This window comes from Alligator mississippiensis, chromosome 2, assembly GCF_030867095.1.
Source record: "Alligator mississippiensis isolate rAllMis1 chromosome 2, rAllMis1, whole genome shotgun sequence".
Classification (NCBI taxonomy): domain Eukaryota; kingdom Metazoa; phylum Chordata; order Crocodylia; family Alligatoridae; genus Alligator; species Alligator mississippiensis.
In genome coordinates, this window is record NC_081825.1 from 294,827,091 (window position 1) to 294,844,869 (window position 17,779).

The 17,779-nt window shown below is 47.9% G+C and overlaps 1 protein-coding gene across 3 annotated transcripts in view; it reads right to left on the reverse strand.

The window, feature by feature from the left end:
• SLC35F4 (solute carrier family 35 member F4) overlaps positions 1–17,779 on the reverse strand; it is a 230,627-nt gene that overhangs the window by 66,611 nt on the left and 146,237 nt on the right. Inside the window, exon 1 of one of the 3 annotated variants that reach the window (XM_019479912.2) lies at positions 8,681–8,845. The exons of the other annotated variants lie outside the window; for them this stretch is intronic. Coding sequence (XP_019335457.1) covers positions 8,681–8,759 — 79 coding nt within the window. The 5' untranslated portion in view covers positions 8,760–8,845. Of the gene's footprint in view, positions 1–8,680; positions 8,846–17,779 lie in introns of those variants that run through there. 3 annotated transcript variants of the gene reach the window in all.

The following is a 17,779-nucleotide window of genomic DNA, read 5'->3' on the forward strand; positions in this document are numbered from 1 at the left end:
TTTATAATACCTGATAATTCAGTCATGTGCTCCATATACCACATTCAAAGCCTCATAACACCTATACAAAGTAGGCTTACAGGTAAACATTATTCACTCTACGTAGATAGGGATGTTGAGAAACAAACTTTAAGCCACTTGCCCAAGACCACATAATCAACTGCAGATCCTTGATCCAAATCCAGGCTTCGCAACTCCTGGTCTCAGGCTCAAATTTGCCTCTGGGCATTTGGATGTGTAGTTCATGTACTACTAACCACAGGTGTAACAACTTACTTGCTGCATGCAACTGTAGTAACTATGTTTACAAATGCAAACACTTATGTTTTTGCACGTGCAAATGGAAGACATCCTGGTAACAATCTGGCCCTAAAGGTGTGCTCCCCATACGAACAGAGTTCATTCTGGAATGCATGTTTTCCACCTAAATCTTAATGTAAGTATGACATACAAACTGCCTGTGGGGATATTTAAATGAGACTCTTTATGCTGATGACAGTGGGCTTTAGATCAAGTTCCTTAATAGAAACAGGAGGAGACAGAGCTAGTAAAACACAAAAAACAGTATTCAAGTTCATGGTCTGTTATATTTAGCTCAACCTATATATAGTTCATATTTCTATTTTACATTTTGTGTCACGCCCTCTTAAAAGCTTGGAAATATTCTCTTTCCTCTCATAATTCTGGTCGTTTGCATTTAGCCAAAATGGGTTTTCCCCACTTTCACTTGAGCGAAGCTGAAACGAATGCTGCTGTTTCTATTTAAGCAGCAATAAAAAACTTCAATCGATATGACAATAAGACACTAAAAATAATTGCTGTGCACCAGTGGCAATGAAGGTATCACAGCAAAGCACTAGGAGAAATGTTTCTTAGCTCCTTCCTGCTGTGAGGCTGGTGGAGGAAGAATGAAGCGTATGTGCGGCTTCAGATTGTTTGTAAAGTTCTCTTTAGCTAGGAATGCTACATTTTAAGCAAGGGAGACCCTGGAGGGTTTATCCCACTCTCCTGTGGTCCTGAACCTTGAGTGGACAGATTTGTAAACATGGAGTTGGACTGGTTCAAATAAAATTAAACTCATCTGGGACCCACAAGGAGAGACCCAAACATGTGGGTTTAGCTCAGGGGTGGGCAATTATTTTGGGCGGAGGGCCGCTTACTGAGTTTTGGCAAGCCGTTGAGGGCCACATGACAGGCAGCCAGGGGAAGATAAATATTAAATTTCTAAATTTTTTAGGGGCCCCATGGGCCAGGTAGAATGGCCTGGAGGGCCGCATCCAGCCCGTGGGCCACATTTTGCCCACCCCTGGTTTAGCTCCAGAACTAACTCGTCAGAACTGGTCAGAACATGGAATTCCCATCCCATCTGAATGTCCACTATTCCAACCATTCATTTTGTCCTGAAACAGGCCAGGAAATCAAATATTTTTGCAGCATAAATGAGTTCTGAGAAAAAAAATGATTTAAAAACATAACCAAAATAAATAAGAATGCTTCAAACTAAAATTCCATCTCAAAACGCTGACATTTGAGAAGGTCAAGTTAGAATGCAGCCTTTTGATCTGAATTTCTCCACCTGAAAATGTTACCAAGAATCGATATTCTTCCATGACAAGTGACAGTTGGGAAAAACCTTCATATCTAGTTGTGAAGAATGTTAGAAGTTAGCCATCGATACCATCCTTTTTCAATTATTAATGGAAAGCCCTAAGAAATGTACGCTCAAGAACAAGGGGGTCTCTTTTCAGGCTCTACCTACCTGAAGAGTCCCTCTATCTGAACAACTTTAAGATTGGGCCTATGTGATTTATGTCCATATGACATATATTGTAAAAACAATGAAAAGGGTGATTTTTAGCAGCACCTACTGTCTGATGCCTATCACGAGTCACTTGTATAAGGGCTAGTGCAGTGGCTGTCAACCTTTCTAGACTCAAGGCACCACCCCTCCTCAGGCACCCTGCCATAACTTCTATGAATTGAGTGACACCCCATTTCAAAAACTGATTTATTACAGTACTTACCTCCTTGCAGTGGGGCCAGGCAGTGGGGGTGGGGGAACGGATAGGCAGGGCAAGCCTGAGCCTGCTCCTATCTACTTACCTCTCACACCTGGAGCCTAAGCCTTCCCTTATCTGTTTAGCTTCTCACACTTCCTATGACATCCTTCAATGGATCATGCACTGCCCCAACACCCTGGTTGAGAACCACTGGACTAGTGACATGGACAGATCCAGGAATTTGAATAGGGAGGCAAGGAAAATACCACTATTATCTCTCCCCTTCTTCTGGGGGCACAGCTGGTTCCAGAAGCAACTGCTAAGGACCTTTTAGGGTCCCCAAAGCAGGTAGAATCGTCCCTATACAACTCAGGACCTCCCCTACCTCCACAGAGGAGTAGCTGTATGAAGGGCCAGGCAGGGCTGGGGATGGTGGCATCAGTGAGCAATCCTCCCCTCCAGTGCCTGCTCCTGGACTGCAAGGGACATGCAGAGGGTGGGTAGGGAAGAGGAACGTCTGGAAGTCCACTTCTGCTGCTGTCTCCAGCTGACCTGGGAGGTGGGGGAAGCCCCAAGACAGCTTGAGTCCCCAGTCCAGGGAGCAGCTGCATGGGATGTTGGGTCCTTTGTGTTTCTCCTGCTGGCCTGAGGGATCCAGGTCATGGGAGCAGCTGTGCAGAGGGCTGGGCAGGGCTGGAATTGTTGGCATCAGCGGGCAATCCCCTGCTTGCAGGTGCTCCTGTTCACTGCTCACCCCCAAGGCATGCCCTGCAGTCTGGGAGCAAGCACTAGAAGATGAAGGTTGCCCACTAATGGTGAAGGGGGAGGGAGCCAGGACCTTTCCTGCCCAAGGCAGGGGGTCAGATTTGATGATCTGTTGAGGTCCCTTCCAACCCTAGCATCTTTGAATCTATGACATGGCACCCTGTGCAACCATTGCCACAGTCCCCAGGTGGAGCAAGCTTAAGGAGGTTCTGGTACATGCTCCACCTCAAAGTCACCTAGGAACAGCAGCAGGTAGGTCCACGTTTCCTTACCTGTTCCCCATTTGGTCCTCCCTGTCTGCCCCACTCCAGCCAGACCTCAGACACAGCAGAGGACCCAGGCATTCAGGGCCCGGGGGAAATGGAGCTACCAGCTGGTGACCTTCCCTGTAAACGCCTCAATCCGCCCCTGGCTAGCGGGATCTCTCAACACAAGCCATGAGGTCAAAAGCTGAGCAAGACTTAGCAAAGGAAAAGTCTCCCTTATGAATCACCTGTGTAATACAACTAACCCTATGCATCTTGTAGGTTCATTCCAAAAAAAAAAATCAAGGGGCAGGAGTGTTGCCAGCCCCCAGCCCCCTGCTAGCACTCTGAGGCAAGGGTGGGGAGCTGTGCAGTGCACGCATCTGTTGATGATACTGAGCTTTTCAATCTCCCTCTCCCTGCTTCTTCATACTGTCTGCAGCAAACTGACAGGTAAGCAAGCCAGCAGAGGGCTGATAACAGTGATTATAATTTCATCAACAAAACAATCTCCTCTCTCCATTAGTTCAAATTCTTAAACAGCCTACTGGCTGACCTGTTGATTAGCTCCAAATAACCCTAAGCAGTAACTGTTCTGTCTGCCTGTCCCAGTGAAATTGGAGAGAGACATACACACAGACACCTCTCAGCATTAGCTAGCATACCACGTGTCTAGGGTCCATGGGGCTGGGGTCCATGCTGTGGGAAATGGGAGGGAGTGGGGGATGCCTGCTTGAGCAGCTAGCCGCAAGGTGGGGTACGGCAGGGGGAACCCAGGCAGACCCTGCTGTGTCTGCAGTCTCTGGAGCTCCAGCCAGGGAGCAGAGGGGAGGGGCCAGCCTTGCTGTGGAGCAGAGAGCCCTGCCCTGCCCAGAGAACATAGATTCATAGATGTTAGGGTTGGAAGGGACCTCAACAGATCATCGAGTCTGACCCCCTGCATAAGCAGGAAAGAGTGCTGGGTCTAGATGACCCCAGCTAGATACTCATCTAACCTCCTCTTGAAGACCCCCAGGGTAGGGGAGAGCAACACCTCCCTTGGGAGCCCGTTCCACACCTTGGCCACTCGAACTGTGAAGAAGTTCTTCCTAATGTCCAATCTAAATCTGCTCTCTGCTAGCTTGTGGCCATTATTTCTTGTAACCCCGGGGGCGCCTTGGTGAATAAAGCCTCACCAATTCCCTTCTGTGCCCCCGTGATGAACTTATAGGCAGCCACAAGGTCGCCTCTCAACCTTCTCTTGCGGAGGCTGAAAAGGTCCAGTTTCTCTAGTCTCTCCTCGTAGGGCTTGGTCTGTAGGCCCTTAACCATACGAGTGGCCCTTCTCTGGACCCTCTCCAGGTTATCCACATCTCTCTTGAAGTGCGGCGCCCAGAATTGCACGCAGTACTCCAACTGCGGTCTGACCAGCGCCCGATAGAGGGGAAGTATCACCTCCTTGGATCTGTTCGTCATGCATCTGCTGATGCACGATAAAGTGCCATTGGCTTTTCTGATGACTTCGTCACACTGACGACTCATGTTCATCTTGGAGTCCACTAGGACTCCAAGATCCCTTCCCATACTGGGATGCTGAGGGACTCTGGTTTATCTTAAACCAGCAAGGGGTCTAGGACAGACATTGCATAAACTGGTTTGAACCATATTAGTTAAGTCTGATACTACATTCAGCCAGATTCATCTCAAACCGGTTTAAGCCATCTTCAAACTGGTTTATGTGCACTGAACACCTGTTCTGTTACAGGTTTAAGCCAGTTTCTGATCCCTTAAACCAGTTTGTGTGTAATGTCTGTCCCTAACCAAATAGTTATGTTAAATAATCACCATCTCAATTTATAACTTGATGCCAAGTTTTTTATATTCTATGTGAAATATTTCCTTTCTTGTATTTTTTTTCTTTTAAAATGAAGAAATTAGCCTACTTAACACCCAACACAATCTTTTTGGTGAGCTAGAATTTGTCTTTGTCCTGGAAGATGCACTCCAACTCACAGTCCTTTTCCATCTGTAGCTAGCACAATCTTATATAGCAACCTGCTAAAAAGTACCTTTTAATATTATGGTATTTTATTGGTATTAATAACACACACTCCAACAAGGATTGCAGACCCACTGTGCTGGACACAATCCATGTTTGCATGCACACACACTGAAAGACAATCTAGGCCTCTACTTCACAACCATGCCTAAGCACATGCTAATGAGTAATTAAGTACATGCTTACCCACTGCTGCAGTTCCCTGATGAGACATATAGTGCAAGAGTGTTTCCCACACTGCACCCAGGAGGCAGGATTGGTTCTTGGCTCTCTCCCCTGAGATCTCCATTCCCACCCTTTCCCACTCACGCATGCTGCGGAGGGGAATTAGCACTGGTCAGACCAGCATTAACCCTATGGCAGGTTGTCTCAGATTTAGGGCAGTGTCTTCAAAAGAATCCATTAGTTCTGGGTCCTCATTTGGCCTACATCAGGCACATCTTTTAGAGCTGCCCATCTCCCACAACCCCACTGCAGGTGATGAAGAGCTGCAACTTCCTTGATTACCTTTAATTTTTCAAACAGCATCTGTTCCCTGCTTTACCTCCTGGGCTCAGGAGGCCCCAGCCCCCACCTTCTGGTAGCATCTCTTCCGTGTGTTGCTGTGACATAGGAGATCCCATACACTTACTGTATGTGCGTGTGGGTGGGAGAGATTGCAGTAATTCAGGGCCTTTCATCCCATCTTTGATTGCCTTAGCTCCCCCGCTGGACTGGTCTTCCAAAGGCAACAATTCCTTGACCATTAAAGGGTTCCTGTGGGACTCTCTTCTGTCCCAAAATGTTCACATCACAGGGCAACCCCCTGTGAAATGTCATGCTGTCCAACAAAGAGAACATCCCTTTTAATTTCATCAGGTCAATGGAGGTCTTCTTTCCCTGGAGATCCTCATACAAAGAAGACAGTCCCAGACATGGCAATCAATATTAGAGGCTTTCATCACTGGTGCCAAACCTTCTCTTTAGAGGTGGGGTTTATGCAGAAAGTAATGACACATCACTTCTTTTGGGAGAGACATCTCGTTCCTCAGACTTTACAGGAAACAAGAACAAACTATGAGCTGGAATTCATGGAGGTGGTGGGGTAGCATTGGGAATTTGATTATTACCTCTGACTGGTTACTGCTCATGAAAGGTGCTGGACTCAGAAGCCACAAGCACTCCTGTGTCCACCTTCTCAGCAAAGAGATGCTGTCACAGTGATGTTTATATCTAATCACCAAGCAGTACCTGACCAGGAGGGAACCCCATGGGAGCAGTTCAGCCTCCATATTAATTCAGTTGTTGACCTATGTTGAGGAAGCCAACAGAGCTGCACTGATTACTACCAGCTGCTCTGGTGTTTTTGGCTTTCTATGTGGGACACCTCTCCACTAAGAACTCAAGGATAAGAAGGTTGTGCTGATGCTGTCCGGCTAGAAACTTGAATTTGTAACCTTCTTCCATGATAAGCTGTACCAAGAGTGCTTTGCTCCATTAGGATTCCTTGGCTATACTGGTTGAAGTCTTTGCAGACTTGTGGAACTGGCTACACACATTTCCATTCAATGTACGTACTGAGGTCTCCCATTTTAGTTTTGCTTCACTAATTTAGTACCTTTGTTCTTTCACTTGGCTGAAGCATCTGCCATGAGCCACCTCCTCCTAATCCACAAACTATCATTCTTGCTAAAACAGTTGGGTTTTCCCTTGCATGTGGAAGCAGAGCGTATGGACGTTCGACATTTTCAGCCTACCCATGGACAACAACTTAGTATGGGAATCAAGTTAAGACATGCCCATTTTATTGACTAGGTTAACTTTTAGCCACCCACCAACTGCCCCTTGCCCTGCACTTAATTTCAAAGATTTCATAGACATTAGGGCTGGAAGGGACCTCGTGAGATCGTCAGGTGCAGCCCCCTGCCCAAAGGGCAGGAAGTCAGCTGGGGTCAATTTTTATAAGCTCTTGGGGCCACAACTGTCTTTTGGCAGTGTTGGCACAAAGTTTAGTACAAGATCTGTAATGTTCCGGTCCCTGATGTAGTTCCTGCTGGTATCTCAATACAAATTATAGCACAACAGTAAACGATCTATACCAGCCCATAATGACGGTGAGTCAGCGCAGCTACCTGATTACAATTGAATGCTACCTCTTTCAAAGCAGACACTTACCAGCAGTTGAGCATATGACACAAAAAGTCAGCACCACTTTAAATCAGGACTCACAAGGCCACAGAGAAATTTGGCAGAAGAAGTGATCTCTGTCTGCTCTGTTGAATATCATCATAAAGAAAACACACCTCTTTCTAATAAGCCTGCAAAGGTATGGTGGAAAAACTAACACCGCCCACCTATTCCCAAGTCAAAGCAGAAGAGATTCACTGTAAAACAGTACCTCCCGGATAGGAAACCTATCGCCCCTCTAACTAAGCCGGTTGCATCTTCACAGACCACAGACCTTTGAGCCACATGATCAAGCTTTCTTGAGTAGTCGACTAGAGGATCTCAAAGTGCTCTAGCGCTCTTTTTATCCTTGATGTAATACAAAATTTAACACACAATACAAAGAGCAATTTCTCTGCTGCTCAGAGTCACGAAAACTGAAACAGAGACATAATGCATACTACAATATTACAGTGAGAATATTTCTAACATAACATATGTAGTAGAATAAGAATGCATTTCTGCCTTGGTCAACAACTTTTTAAAGTATTTTTTTTCTCCTCTTTGACATGTTTTAAATTCAGATTTGGTAAATCTGAAAAGTGCAGTTAAAGGCAGCGAATCCTACGAACACATTCTAAATTCAAATGCATCCGGAAATCAAACCATAGCGGAGGATTTTGCCAAACCTTTTCTTCCAGTCTTTGATTTATATCTGGGAGTATGTTACATATTCTACTTTCCAAGCTACCTGGCTATATCACCAGCCAACACATCATGACAATCTCTAATGCTGAGCGATACCGCTAGCTTCTTCAGCTGACACTTGCGTGTGATGTGAAGTCAGTCAGCAATGAGGAAGGAATGAAAATGAGCATCCCTGTTGCACTTTGCATCAGGTTGTCAACTTGCTTCAGAAAGATAAGAAACATTTCATCTCAGTTGCCGCTTTTGTGGCATTTGGATAATACAAAACTTCTCCAGGTCTAACGATAAAAACAAAAGGTGATCGCTTAGAGAAACTACTGCTATTGCTACTGTCTTCAGTTAAAGGACAGCAAACCTAGAAAGTGAGCAGCACGCCGTAAAACATTACTTTCTGTTTAAAACGGAGAAAGAAATCTCCGTGATATTTCAATGCCACGGACAACTGGGTAAGATTGCACTCAGCCAATTTTCTTCCTCTCTTTTTTTTTTTTAACAGTTAAAAAAAAAACAAAGCAAAATAACTTCGTTCAGTTCCGTCTCATTTTAATTTTTAGTTTCTTCATCCGAAATACAGAGGGGAAAATATTTCTTGGACTGCCTTCATTTTAAGAGAAAAAAAAATTAAACTAACTGCAAGAAATATTTAAATATTTAGTTACTTTGTAAATACATGAAAATGAGCATACATATATCTGGATTAGTTTGCTTGGAAAAGAACAAGAGTAACCCATAGATTAAACGGATCCCTAAGGTTAGAGATACAGTAAAAGAGCATTTACCATCTGATACAGGTGAATGTAATTCGGGAACATTGTAAGACGGTAGCGGTGCCACTCTTGCCGTATGTTTCTTCATCATTTGCAATTGTTCTCCTGCGTGTACGTTCGCTCCGTCTTTAGTCTCTGCATTGCTTTGGGTCCCCAGGACTGTAGCGAGCACCCGGCTATGGCTGGTGTCTCAATGTTATTCTGGAGATGCTGCAGTAAGCTATGAGTACTGATTTGCTGTTTCCCTGGGAAACCATTTGCAACACATTCAAACAATGCTTGACCTCTGCTAACACTTTTCTTTCATTCGATTGTTAAGCACAGCAGTTACAATATAAATATATTAACTAACGCTCTCCTTCAACCTTCGAGCACGGCAGCCTCTGCCTTAAGACGATGCCACATAAAATATCTTCTCGGTCTTCACAAAGCAGATGGGAAATTTCTCCGTGACAATGGAGAGGGAATTCTGCACTGCGAGGCTCTCATCCCCTACACTGTGACGATCTACATATGCTTAGAATAATTGTTGCAAGCAAACCAAACAATGTGCCTCCCAGAGCAGGCTGAAATCACGAAACCCCAGAGCAAGAGAGGACATAGCAACCAGCTTTCTAGGAGCTAGCGAAGCCCTAGTGACTGCGTGCATCTCAAACATATCATAGCACTCTTCAGAGTTGTCCCAAACACTGCACATAGACCCCACTTAGTCTAAATCCTTTCCTCCTCCTTCCTCAATCTGCCCTCTTTCTCTGGTGGGATATAACCACTCTACTTCTACGTTGTAAAGTAGAAGAAGTTCCCGGCTACGTGGGAGGAGGACCTAGGTACAGAAAGAGGTGAGAACTGCTGACCAAGGATGTCACATAGAAGGAGCAGGAATCAAGCATGATTTCGGTCAGTGGGGGCTAACCTTTTTGGCTGGTGTGCTACAAGGTAAGTCTTGCAACCTCCCCAAGTGCCACTCCAATGCTCTTTCCCTGCTTAAACTGTTGCTCTGCTTTCTGCTCCCTGCCTTGCACTCCCTTCCCAATCTGCTGCTCTGCTTTCTGCTCGCTGCTTGATGTATCACTGTGTTCCCTGCTCTCCTGCCCCCCAATCTGCCACATGTCACCCCCCCACTCACAGGGTGCCTGAGCTACCTATACAGAAGCACAGAAAAATAGGGTTGGAAGAGACCTCAGAAGATCATCTGGTCCAATGGCCTGATTGAGGCAGGATACTTCTTTTCCAAACCACCATTAGACAAATTATTGCCTAATCTGCATTTAAAATCTTCCAGAGACAGAAATTATACAACCTCTCTGTTTTGGTGGGAACAGGTCTTCCTAATACCCAACCTAAAATCTCTCCTTGAAACTTCAGCCCATTACTTTTTGTCCTGTCCTTTGTGACCCAGAGAATAAATGATTAGTAACCTCTTTCCAACAACATTTTTTGTATCTGGAGGCTCTTATCAAAATCCTCCCTCACCCTTATCATCTCTAGACTAAATAATCCTAATTCGTCCAAACTGTCCCCATGAGAACATTTGCTAGACCTTGCATCATTTTTGTTGCTTCCTCCTGGACTCGATCCAGTATCTCCAGGCCTGCTGTGGTGCCCCCCAAACTGTTCCCAGTATTACAGGCCAGGCCTCAACAGAACGAGATAGAACAAAGAATCACTTCTCATGATTTGCACACTCTCTCCTGTAAGTATACCCTAGCACAGTGGTGCTCAGCTTCCAGCCTGAGGACCAGATCTGGCCTGCAGAGCAGTGCCATCTGGCCGGCAGGGCTTCCCACAGGTCCAGAAATTTGGCAGTGAGGAGCGGTGGCAATTAACGCTGCAACTGCTCCCCCCACTGCCAAATCTCTAAGCCCCACAGATAGGGCCCTACCGGATTCTCAGCGGAAGTGGGCTGCACTGTGGCTCTTTTAATCTTGCAGGCTCACCGCGTGCCCCGCCGACCACTAATTGGTGGAGAGGCCCCACTTGCGGCTCGCTCCTGATCGACAGGGAAGCAAAAACCACGGGTTTAAATACGGTGCTGTTTTTGCCGCCTGCCACTGATTGGCTGAGGGGCCTGGGTGGCCCCGCTGCTTCCTGCTGACTGGCAGAGAGGCAAAAACAGCACCATGATTAAAACCGTGGTTTTCGTTTCCCTGCCGATCAGGAGTGAGCTGAAAGCAGGCGCCCCTCCGCCAGTCAGCAGTGGGGGTGCACGTGGGGGAATCTGCAAGATTAGAGGAGCCGCGGTACTGTCCACTTCCGCCGTGAATTCGGTAGGGCCTTACCCATGGAGGAAATGACGTGGCCCTTTGTGCTGGCATACTGGGCCAGGGCAGTGGGTCCAATTCAGTGCACACGGGGCTGAGGATGGGGCAGTGGGCCTGACCTGGCATGCACGGGGCTAGCGTTGGGGCTGGGGCCAGGGCAGTGGGCCTGATTAGGCGTGCATGGGGCTGGGGCAGAAGGCTGAATCCAGTGCACACAAAGCCAGGGCTCTGAGCCAGCATTTAGAGCTAAGGTAATGGACTGACCCCACACCACTCATCTGGCCCACAGCCACAAAAGATTGGGCACCGGTGCCCTAGTAAGTGTGCCACTAGCAAGTTTTTTTGCAAAAGTATTATGACATGGACTGACACACAGCTTGTGGTCCACTAAAACCCCTGAATTTTCCTCCTGCAACACTGCAGCTTGGCCAGTTGCTCCCCATTTTGTTTCCAGAGCATCTGACTGCTCCTTCAATGCAGTACTACACACTGGCCTTACTGAATTTCACCCTGACCATCCCATTTATTTCATCCTGTTTTGCCCTTGTACAAATTGGCTGTACCAGCCAGCATTAGCTATGGAGGTCAGTTCTCCCCCACATACCCTCTCACTCGGATGGGTGTTGTTGAGAAGTTCAGGACATAAGTAGCTGCTTAGTACATGACCACCCTCCATGGCTCTTGCACAGCTCTGCAGGCAGAGGTGCACCTAGGTGACTTTCATCCTGAATCCTAGACCCTGTGGCTTCTCCTTTTGACTGGCCCAGGTAAGACTCCCATGGTCGATGTCTGACGGCAGGAGAGGGAACCAGGATCTTTCCCCCAAGCTCACTCTTGAGCTGAGGGGGTGCGAGGAGGGTGTGCAAGGGCTGTTCCCTCCCTGCAGCAATAAGGAGCTAGGATAAGCAAAGGCGATGGGATCAAGGTCACAACCCCAGCTCCACCTTTGCATCTGCCTACAAGCATACTGGATGCACTAGGGCAGGGCTCACTAACATACCATTCAGCCTGCCATTCCTCCTGTAGCCTGGTGGATGATCAGAAGTTGGGGCCAGGGCTAATAAATCATGGCCTCCTACAGAGCTCAGGGTCCCTGGTGGAGACTGCTGACAGGAGCAGGGGACCAAGCAGGAGCCGTACAGATATACCCCTCGCTTGCCAGCTGCCACCCAATCCCCACCACTACCCTTGGACCTATGCCACTGCTGCTGCCCAACCTGTGCCACTGTTCCCAGACCCTTGCCACTGCTCGAACCCCGCCATTGCTCCTGGGCCTCTGCAGTCACTCCCAGCCCTCCATCGCTGGCCCCAGACCCCTGTCTCTACTACCAGACCTGCCACAGCTGCCACTGGGCCTACAGATTTGGCCCAGGAGAAGACCCCACCATCCAGATCCAGCCCAGGACCCAGGGTGATTTGACATCCCTGCACTAGAGGAACCAGGCTGCACCAACCTACACGCTGAAGCAACCTGTGCCAATTCTATACACTACAGGCTGCTGGTTTTCCACAACCTTCCTCTCGCAATGATGACAAGTGCCCCCCAAAATGCAAGGCAGTGCCTTTAGGGTGTGATCTTGCAAGGGACTTTTCCTTCTCCCATGCCAGTACCAACCATAGCTGAAATTCCTACACATTCCTGAATGCAAGGACAGCACTCTGCCAGTGCAAGCTACCTGGAAGATGAAGACAAGGGAGAAAGTTATGGCTGTCCCATCCTGGGGCCTGTATTTCTGGAGCTCTCCCAAGGGATGTGAGGCAGTAACGTAACTGAGAGGGGCAACCAGGACAGCAGTCCTGGGAACTGCCTTTGGAGGGGAAAGAGGCACAAAAACAGCACTTGGTACAATGGCAACTGGTGCCGGTTCATGCGTCTGGGCTGCCCCTGGGTCCAGAGCTGCCAGTGCCCAGCTATGCTTCTGGTATGCCCTCTCCATTACACTTCCTGTTTCTAATAGGCACAACAGATTCTCAACTGCGATCATGTCTCTCCCAAGGCTTTATGGTGCTTTGTACAGTACAGTACAGTACACTTATCCCTCGTCTCTAGCCAGATCTTCAGTACTTTGCAGAAACCGCTGCTCTGAAGTTAACTCTCTCCCCAATTTACAGAAGACTCTTATTCCCTCCAGAGTGCAGGAAGTCAGCAGACTTTGTGGTGGGCTAATTACGTGTCAAATTATTGTCAGCCATAGGAACATACAACCAACTACTGTTTGGTCCTTACACATTTGTATAACATAAAGTAGAGCATAGAGGTTGGTCTTGGAGCTTGCACCTAAATCTCTAGCAAACCTTAACTATAGCAACACTGCCAGAAGACTGGACGATGATGCAAGATGCAGCGTCCGACTTCCCAAGATATGAACAAACAAATTTGGCTATAGCTTTAATTTAAAGAAATAACTCAAGAGCCATATTCTAAGGCATAAGGAACCTTTTCAAATACCCAAAGAAGAGGATCTGATTCAGAAGACAGTTGTTTGCATTTCTATTTCCTTTCAAAAATAAAATGCTAACACACACATGTATGCACACACTTATGACGTAAAGCAAATTTGCAAATTTGAAATGGCTCAACCTCCCCAGCTGTTCAAGTCTGAGTTTGGGCCATCTGCTTGTTCCAGGTACAGAAAAGTGGTGGGTTTTAAATATGGAAATTTCTATGGTATAAGGTTTTCATGCTTCCTGCATGCTTTGCAGTTTTGTAACTACATTCTCACTCCATTGTGCAAAAGGTTAAGACTGCCTTGAACAAGAAGAAAAAAAAGTAGGTTTTGTCTTCCTACCCTGAAGTACAATCAGTCCAGGGCCACAAAAGCTATGTAAACATCTCAGTCTTATTATGGTACACAATTCCCATTCATTTCACATCAAGCTGAACTTTGTGGCTCTGAGCCTTGGCTATTGACTTCATGTTTGTGCAAGGAGCAGAGTGGGAAAACATGGCAGACATTTTCGAAATCCAAAATAAATGTACCAACTCTCAAGGGAAACTCAAGGTCAAGGTTTTCAGAAGGAAAGTATTGATTTTGGTTTCCTCAATTTTGGGACACTCAACAGCTTAAAAAAAACCTTTCTTTTAGAGAGTGACCGCTCAGAGCTGTGTGAAAATCAGGATCACTTAAGGCATCCCAAGTCTGGCACAAAGGGGCGATTGTACACATGACGGGGGTTTAGTCCTCAGAGCTTTTTTCTATGCCCCCTACATTGAAAAAATGGAGCACAGAATAAAACCCTGAGGAGTAAGCCATTTAAATTTTACTATCATGTTGCGGCGAAGGGCCTGATCCTTTTTATTTTTTTTTTTGGTCGGAGCTGGAGCCAGAGCCTGGCCATGTCTGGGTGGGTAAGGGGCGGAGATGGGGGTAGGAGTCAGCTGCCAGCAGGCCAAGTGTCCCCTGACCTGCGGGGGCCCCCTGTCCTTCCCTCTGCACTAGTGATGCCCTCCGGGGCAGACTGCTAGTGGGCTGGAAGCTGCCCTAGCTCAGAGGCAGCACCCAGCTGCATCCAACTTTTTTCTGAGCCCATTAGGGCTTCCAGCACCCTGTGCACTATTCCTGCCACCTTTCTGCCACCTGGGACCACTCGGTGGTGCGGGGAGGTGGCAGGAGGGCAGCTGGGAGTGCTGGCAGCTGGAGAAGGTGGCGGAAATAGTCCATGGGGCCACTGGAAGCCCACCGAGCCCGAGTTTCCCTGAGCCCACCTGGGCTTTCCAGCACCTTGTACACCATCCCCGCCACCTTCTCTGACTGCCAGCACACCCAGCTGCCCTCCTCCTACCTCCCCACACTGCTCCAGGAGCAAGCCAGCTCATTCCTGGGTGGTCCCAGGTGGCAGGAAGGTGGCAGGACAGTGCACAGGGCACTGGAAGCCCCGGCAAGCTCGGAAAAGAGTTGGATCTGGCTGGGTGCCGCCTCTGAGCTGAGGCAGCACCCGGCCCACTAGCATCGCATCTAGGCAGCCCCAGGTGGTGCTGCCACTGCAGAGCAAAGGACTGGGGCTCCTGCAGCTCAGGGGCCACTCAGCCCGCTGGCAGCTCGCCTCCCCCCCAGCCGCAGGAGAGGCAGGGAGGCTCCATAAAAATTAAATAAAAAAAAAAGATTGGGCCCCTCGCCGCTTTTGTCTTAGCAGGTGCCTGTGGCCACCAAGCACATGCTCAAGGAAGAAGCAGCAAGGGGCCCAATCCTTTTTTTGGCAAAGCCTGCCTGTCTCTTCCGTGGCTGGAGGCGAGCTGTCAGATTACAGGCCGCAATGTTACAAGCAAAACTAAACGGGGATGTCGTTTAGTTTGCAACATTGCAAACTCGTTTCAAACCCCCAAACCTCACACTCACATAATGTGTGACACTATTAAGCCATACAAAGGAAATTTTTGTCACGTATACATGGCGATGATCATCACATGTACAAGCACCCAAAAGCATCCACTGAAATCATCAGCTTGAAAATGCTGGCTGAATGACCTACAATTCGCAAAAAATTTTCCTTTCAGTGCTAGACATACATAACTACGTAAAATGCAAATCTCTCTGCTCACGCTATCCCCACGTGTTTGAGGATGCATGCAGTAAATTCTAACCAAGCCAGTGTCAAAGGGCATGCTAAGAAATTAAGCTCATATCCACAATGAAAGCAAACTGATTCATGTATTATCAGATATTAACTAAGGAATTCCTGCCAGATCCACCACCCATTGATGGTACTGCATGGGTAATCATGAAAGATGATTCTGTATTATTCTGTATTACCATGAACTATTCTATATTACCCTGTGGTCAAGGGTTTGGGTGATTATTTATCTAAGGGCATGGGCACACAACACCATTCCCATGAGATAAAAGGTAGAGGGAGATTCACCATGCAACAACTGCTCCACAGTAACTGCCCATGTGCATGCTCTTGCCGCACAGTAAGTGAAAGCCAACCTGCAGCAGCTGCTTAGGTCATTAGATGCCAACAACATGATGAACACTTTTAAGGCACTCTGGGCATCCGCCTTGAACAAAACATGAACGTAAGCCTCTGATGCAAGCCTAGATCCTGCTGGAAGAGATGGGCACACTGCAGTTGGGCTGGGCTGTATATTGTGCCTACCCACAGCCAGGGGGTCAAACCCACTTCCCCCCCATCACATAAACTCTCAGCAAGGAATGTCAAACCCCTGTCAAACATCCATTTGTCACCCTTCACTGAGCTGTGTCACTCAGGATAATGCTGTATAGCATACACGCTATCAAACAGTACTGTAATACAGCTGTGGAAATACATAAAGCACCATAAACTCACCATACCAAGAGCCAAATTGTATAGTGAAGGCAACTGGGAAGATGCCCATTGCACCAGTGGGCTTTAGATCAAGCTCCAAGTCTGACACAGGGAGTCTGGATGAGTCTGAATGCCGTTTTAATAGCAATAGCTATACGCAGTCCTCTTTGCATACATCCATTGGGGCTGACTGGTCAATCAGCTGCCAGTTCCTAGACTTATCAGGATGCGAGGCTTACACACGCTGTCATTTTGCTGGCTGTTTCAGGCTGAGCGTGAGTTTCAAGATGACAGGTTAAAGGACCATTATCAGTTCATTTTATGTTGCTGGAATACAAAACGGATGCAGGGCGCAAAGGAGAAAAAACCAAACTAAGCTCAGACAGAAGCAGAGGCGGCAAATAACGGATCCCAATTATTGGACGTCACTGAAGGCAAAAGTGAGCTAGTTTGGTTAGGTCCCTCCTAGGAAACCTGAAGCAGATTATGCACAGAAGAGATTTCAAAAGCGAGGACAAGTCGGCACTTAGTGCATGCTCAGCAGAAAGGCTCCCAAAGCCTGCCAGCACCAACCCACTCCCACCAGGCTCAGAGCCAAATCCCAAGGTCCCGACTCAGCAATGACTCCATTTAAGACTTTCAGCTCCTCTCATTTAGGCTCCCAACAGCAGAGACCTTTCCTTTCGCAGTCAGTAAAACTGATGTCAAACTGGTGCCAACTGCGCTTACATGCTAGTGCTGCAGCATACGGCCCTCTGCAGCCCCGCAAGCACCTTCCCCGCCACGCTCAGGTAGCCAATCCCACCTCCGACGGACGCGTGCCGTTTCCCCAGTGGGCTCTTTGCCAGCTGTCATTCACAGAGCACTGACTCTTAATTCTGCCTTTACTCAAACGGGCCAGCCATAGGGCTGATCCTACCAACACCTACTTAGCTGGTCGTACGGAGCCACACAAAAAGGCTGAACGGTGCAGCCCGGGGGGAACATCAGGCTCAGCTGCTGGCATGCCAGGCAGCAGAAAAGAGCCACGCTTGCTGAGCGACCACAGCATGTGCTGCAGGCAGTTCCCCTGCAGCAGCTGTGCTGCCTGAGCCAGAAGGGGCCAATGACAACATGGACCATGGCAGCTGGTGTTAGAGGGCACACTGCTCTCCAAGCAAGGCCACCCGGCAATACAGCAGCACCGGCTTGAAATGCCAGGCTGCAAAGCCAGGCCTTTCATTTAGGCTCTGGCTGCCCCATGCTCAGGTCCTGAGACACCCGAGTCCTGCTCCTGTCTCGCTTCAGCCTTACTCCAGGCCTGGGCCCCAGGACTTCACCTCAACCCTTCTGTGCACCTGGACTCCCCAGCTCCTGAGCTTTGGCCCGACCTGGATGATGAACATGGACATCATTTGGTAGCAGCGTACTGCTACATCAGGAGTGTACATCAAGGGCTTGATGAACAACTGGTCACCAGGGTGCCCTTGGGGAGAACCAGGAGCAATGGTCACAAACTCCTGGAAGACCCTTTCAGGCTCAACATTAGAAAAAACTTCTTCACAGTCAGGGTTTCCAGTCTGTGGAATAAGCTGCCTCCAGA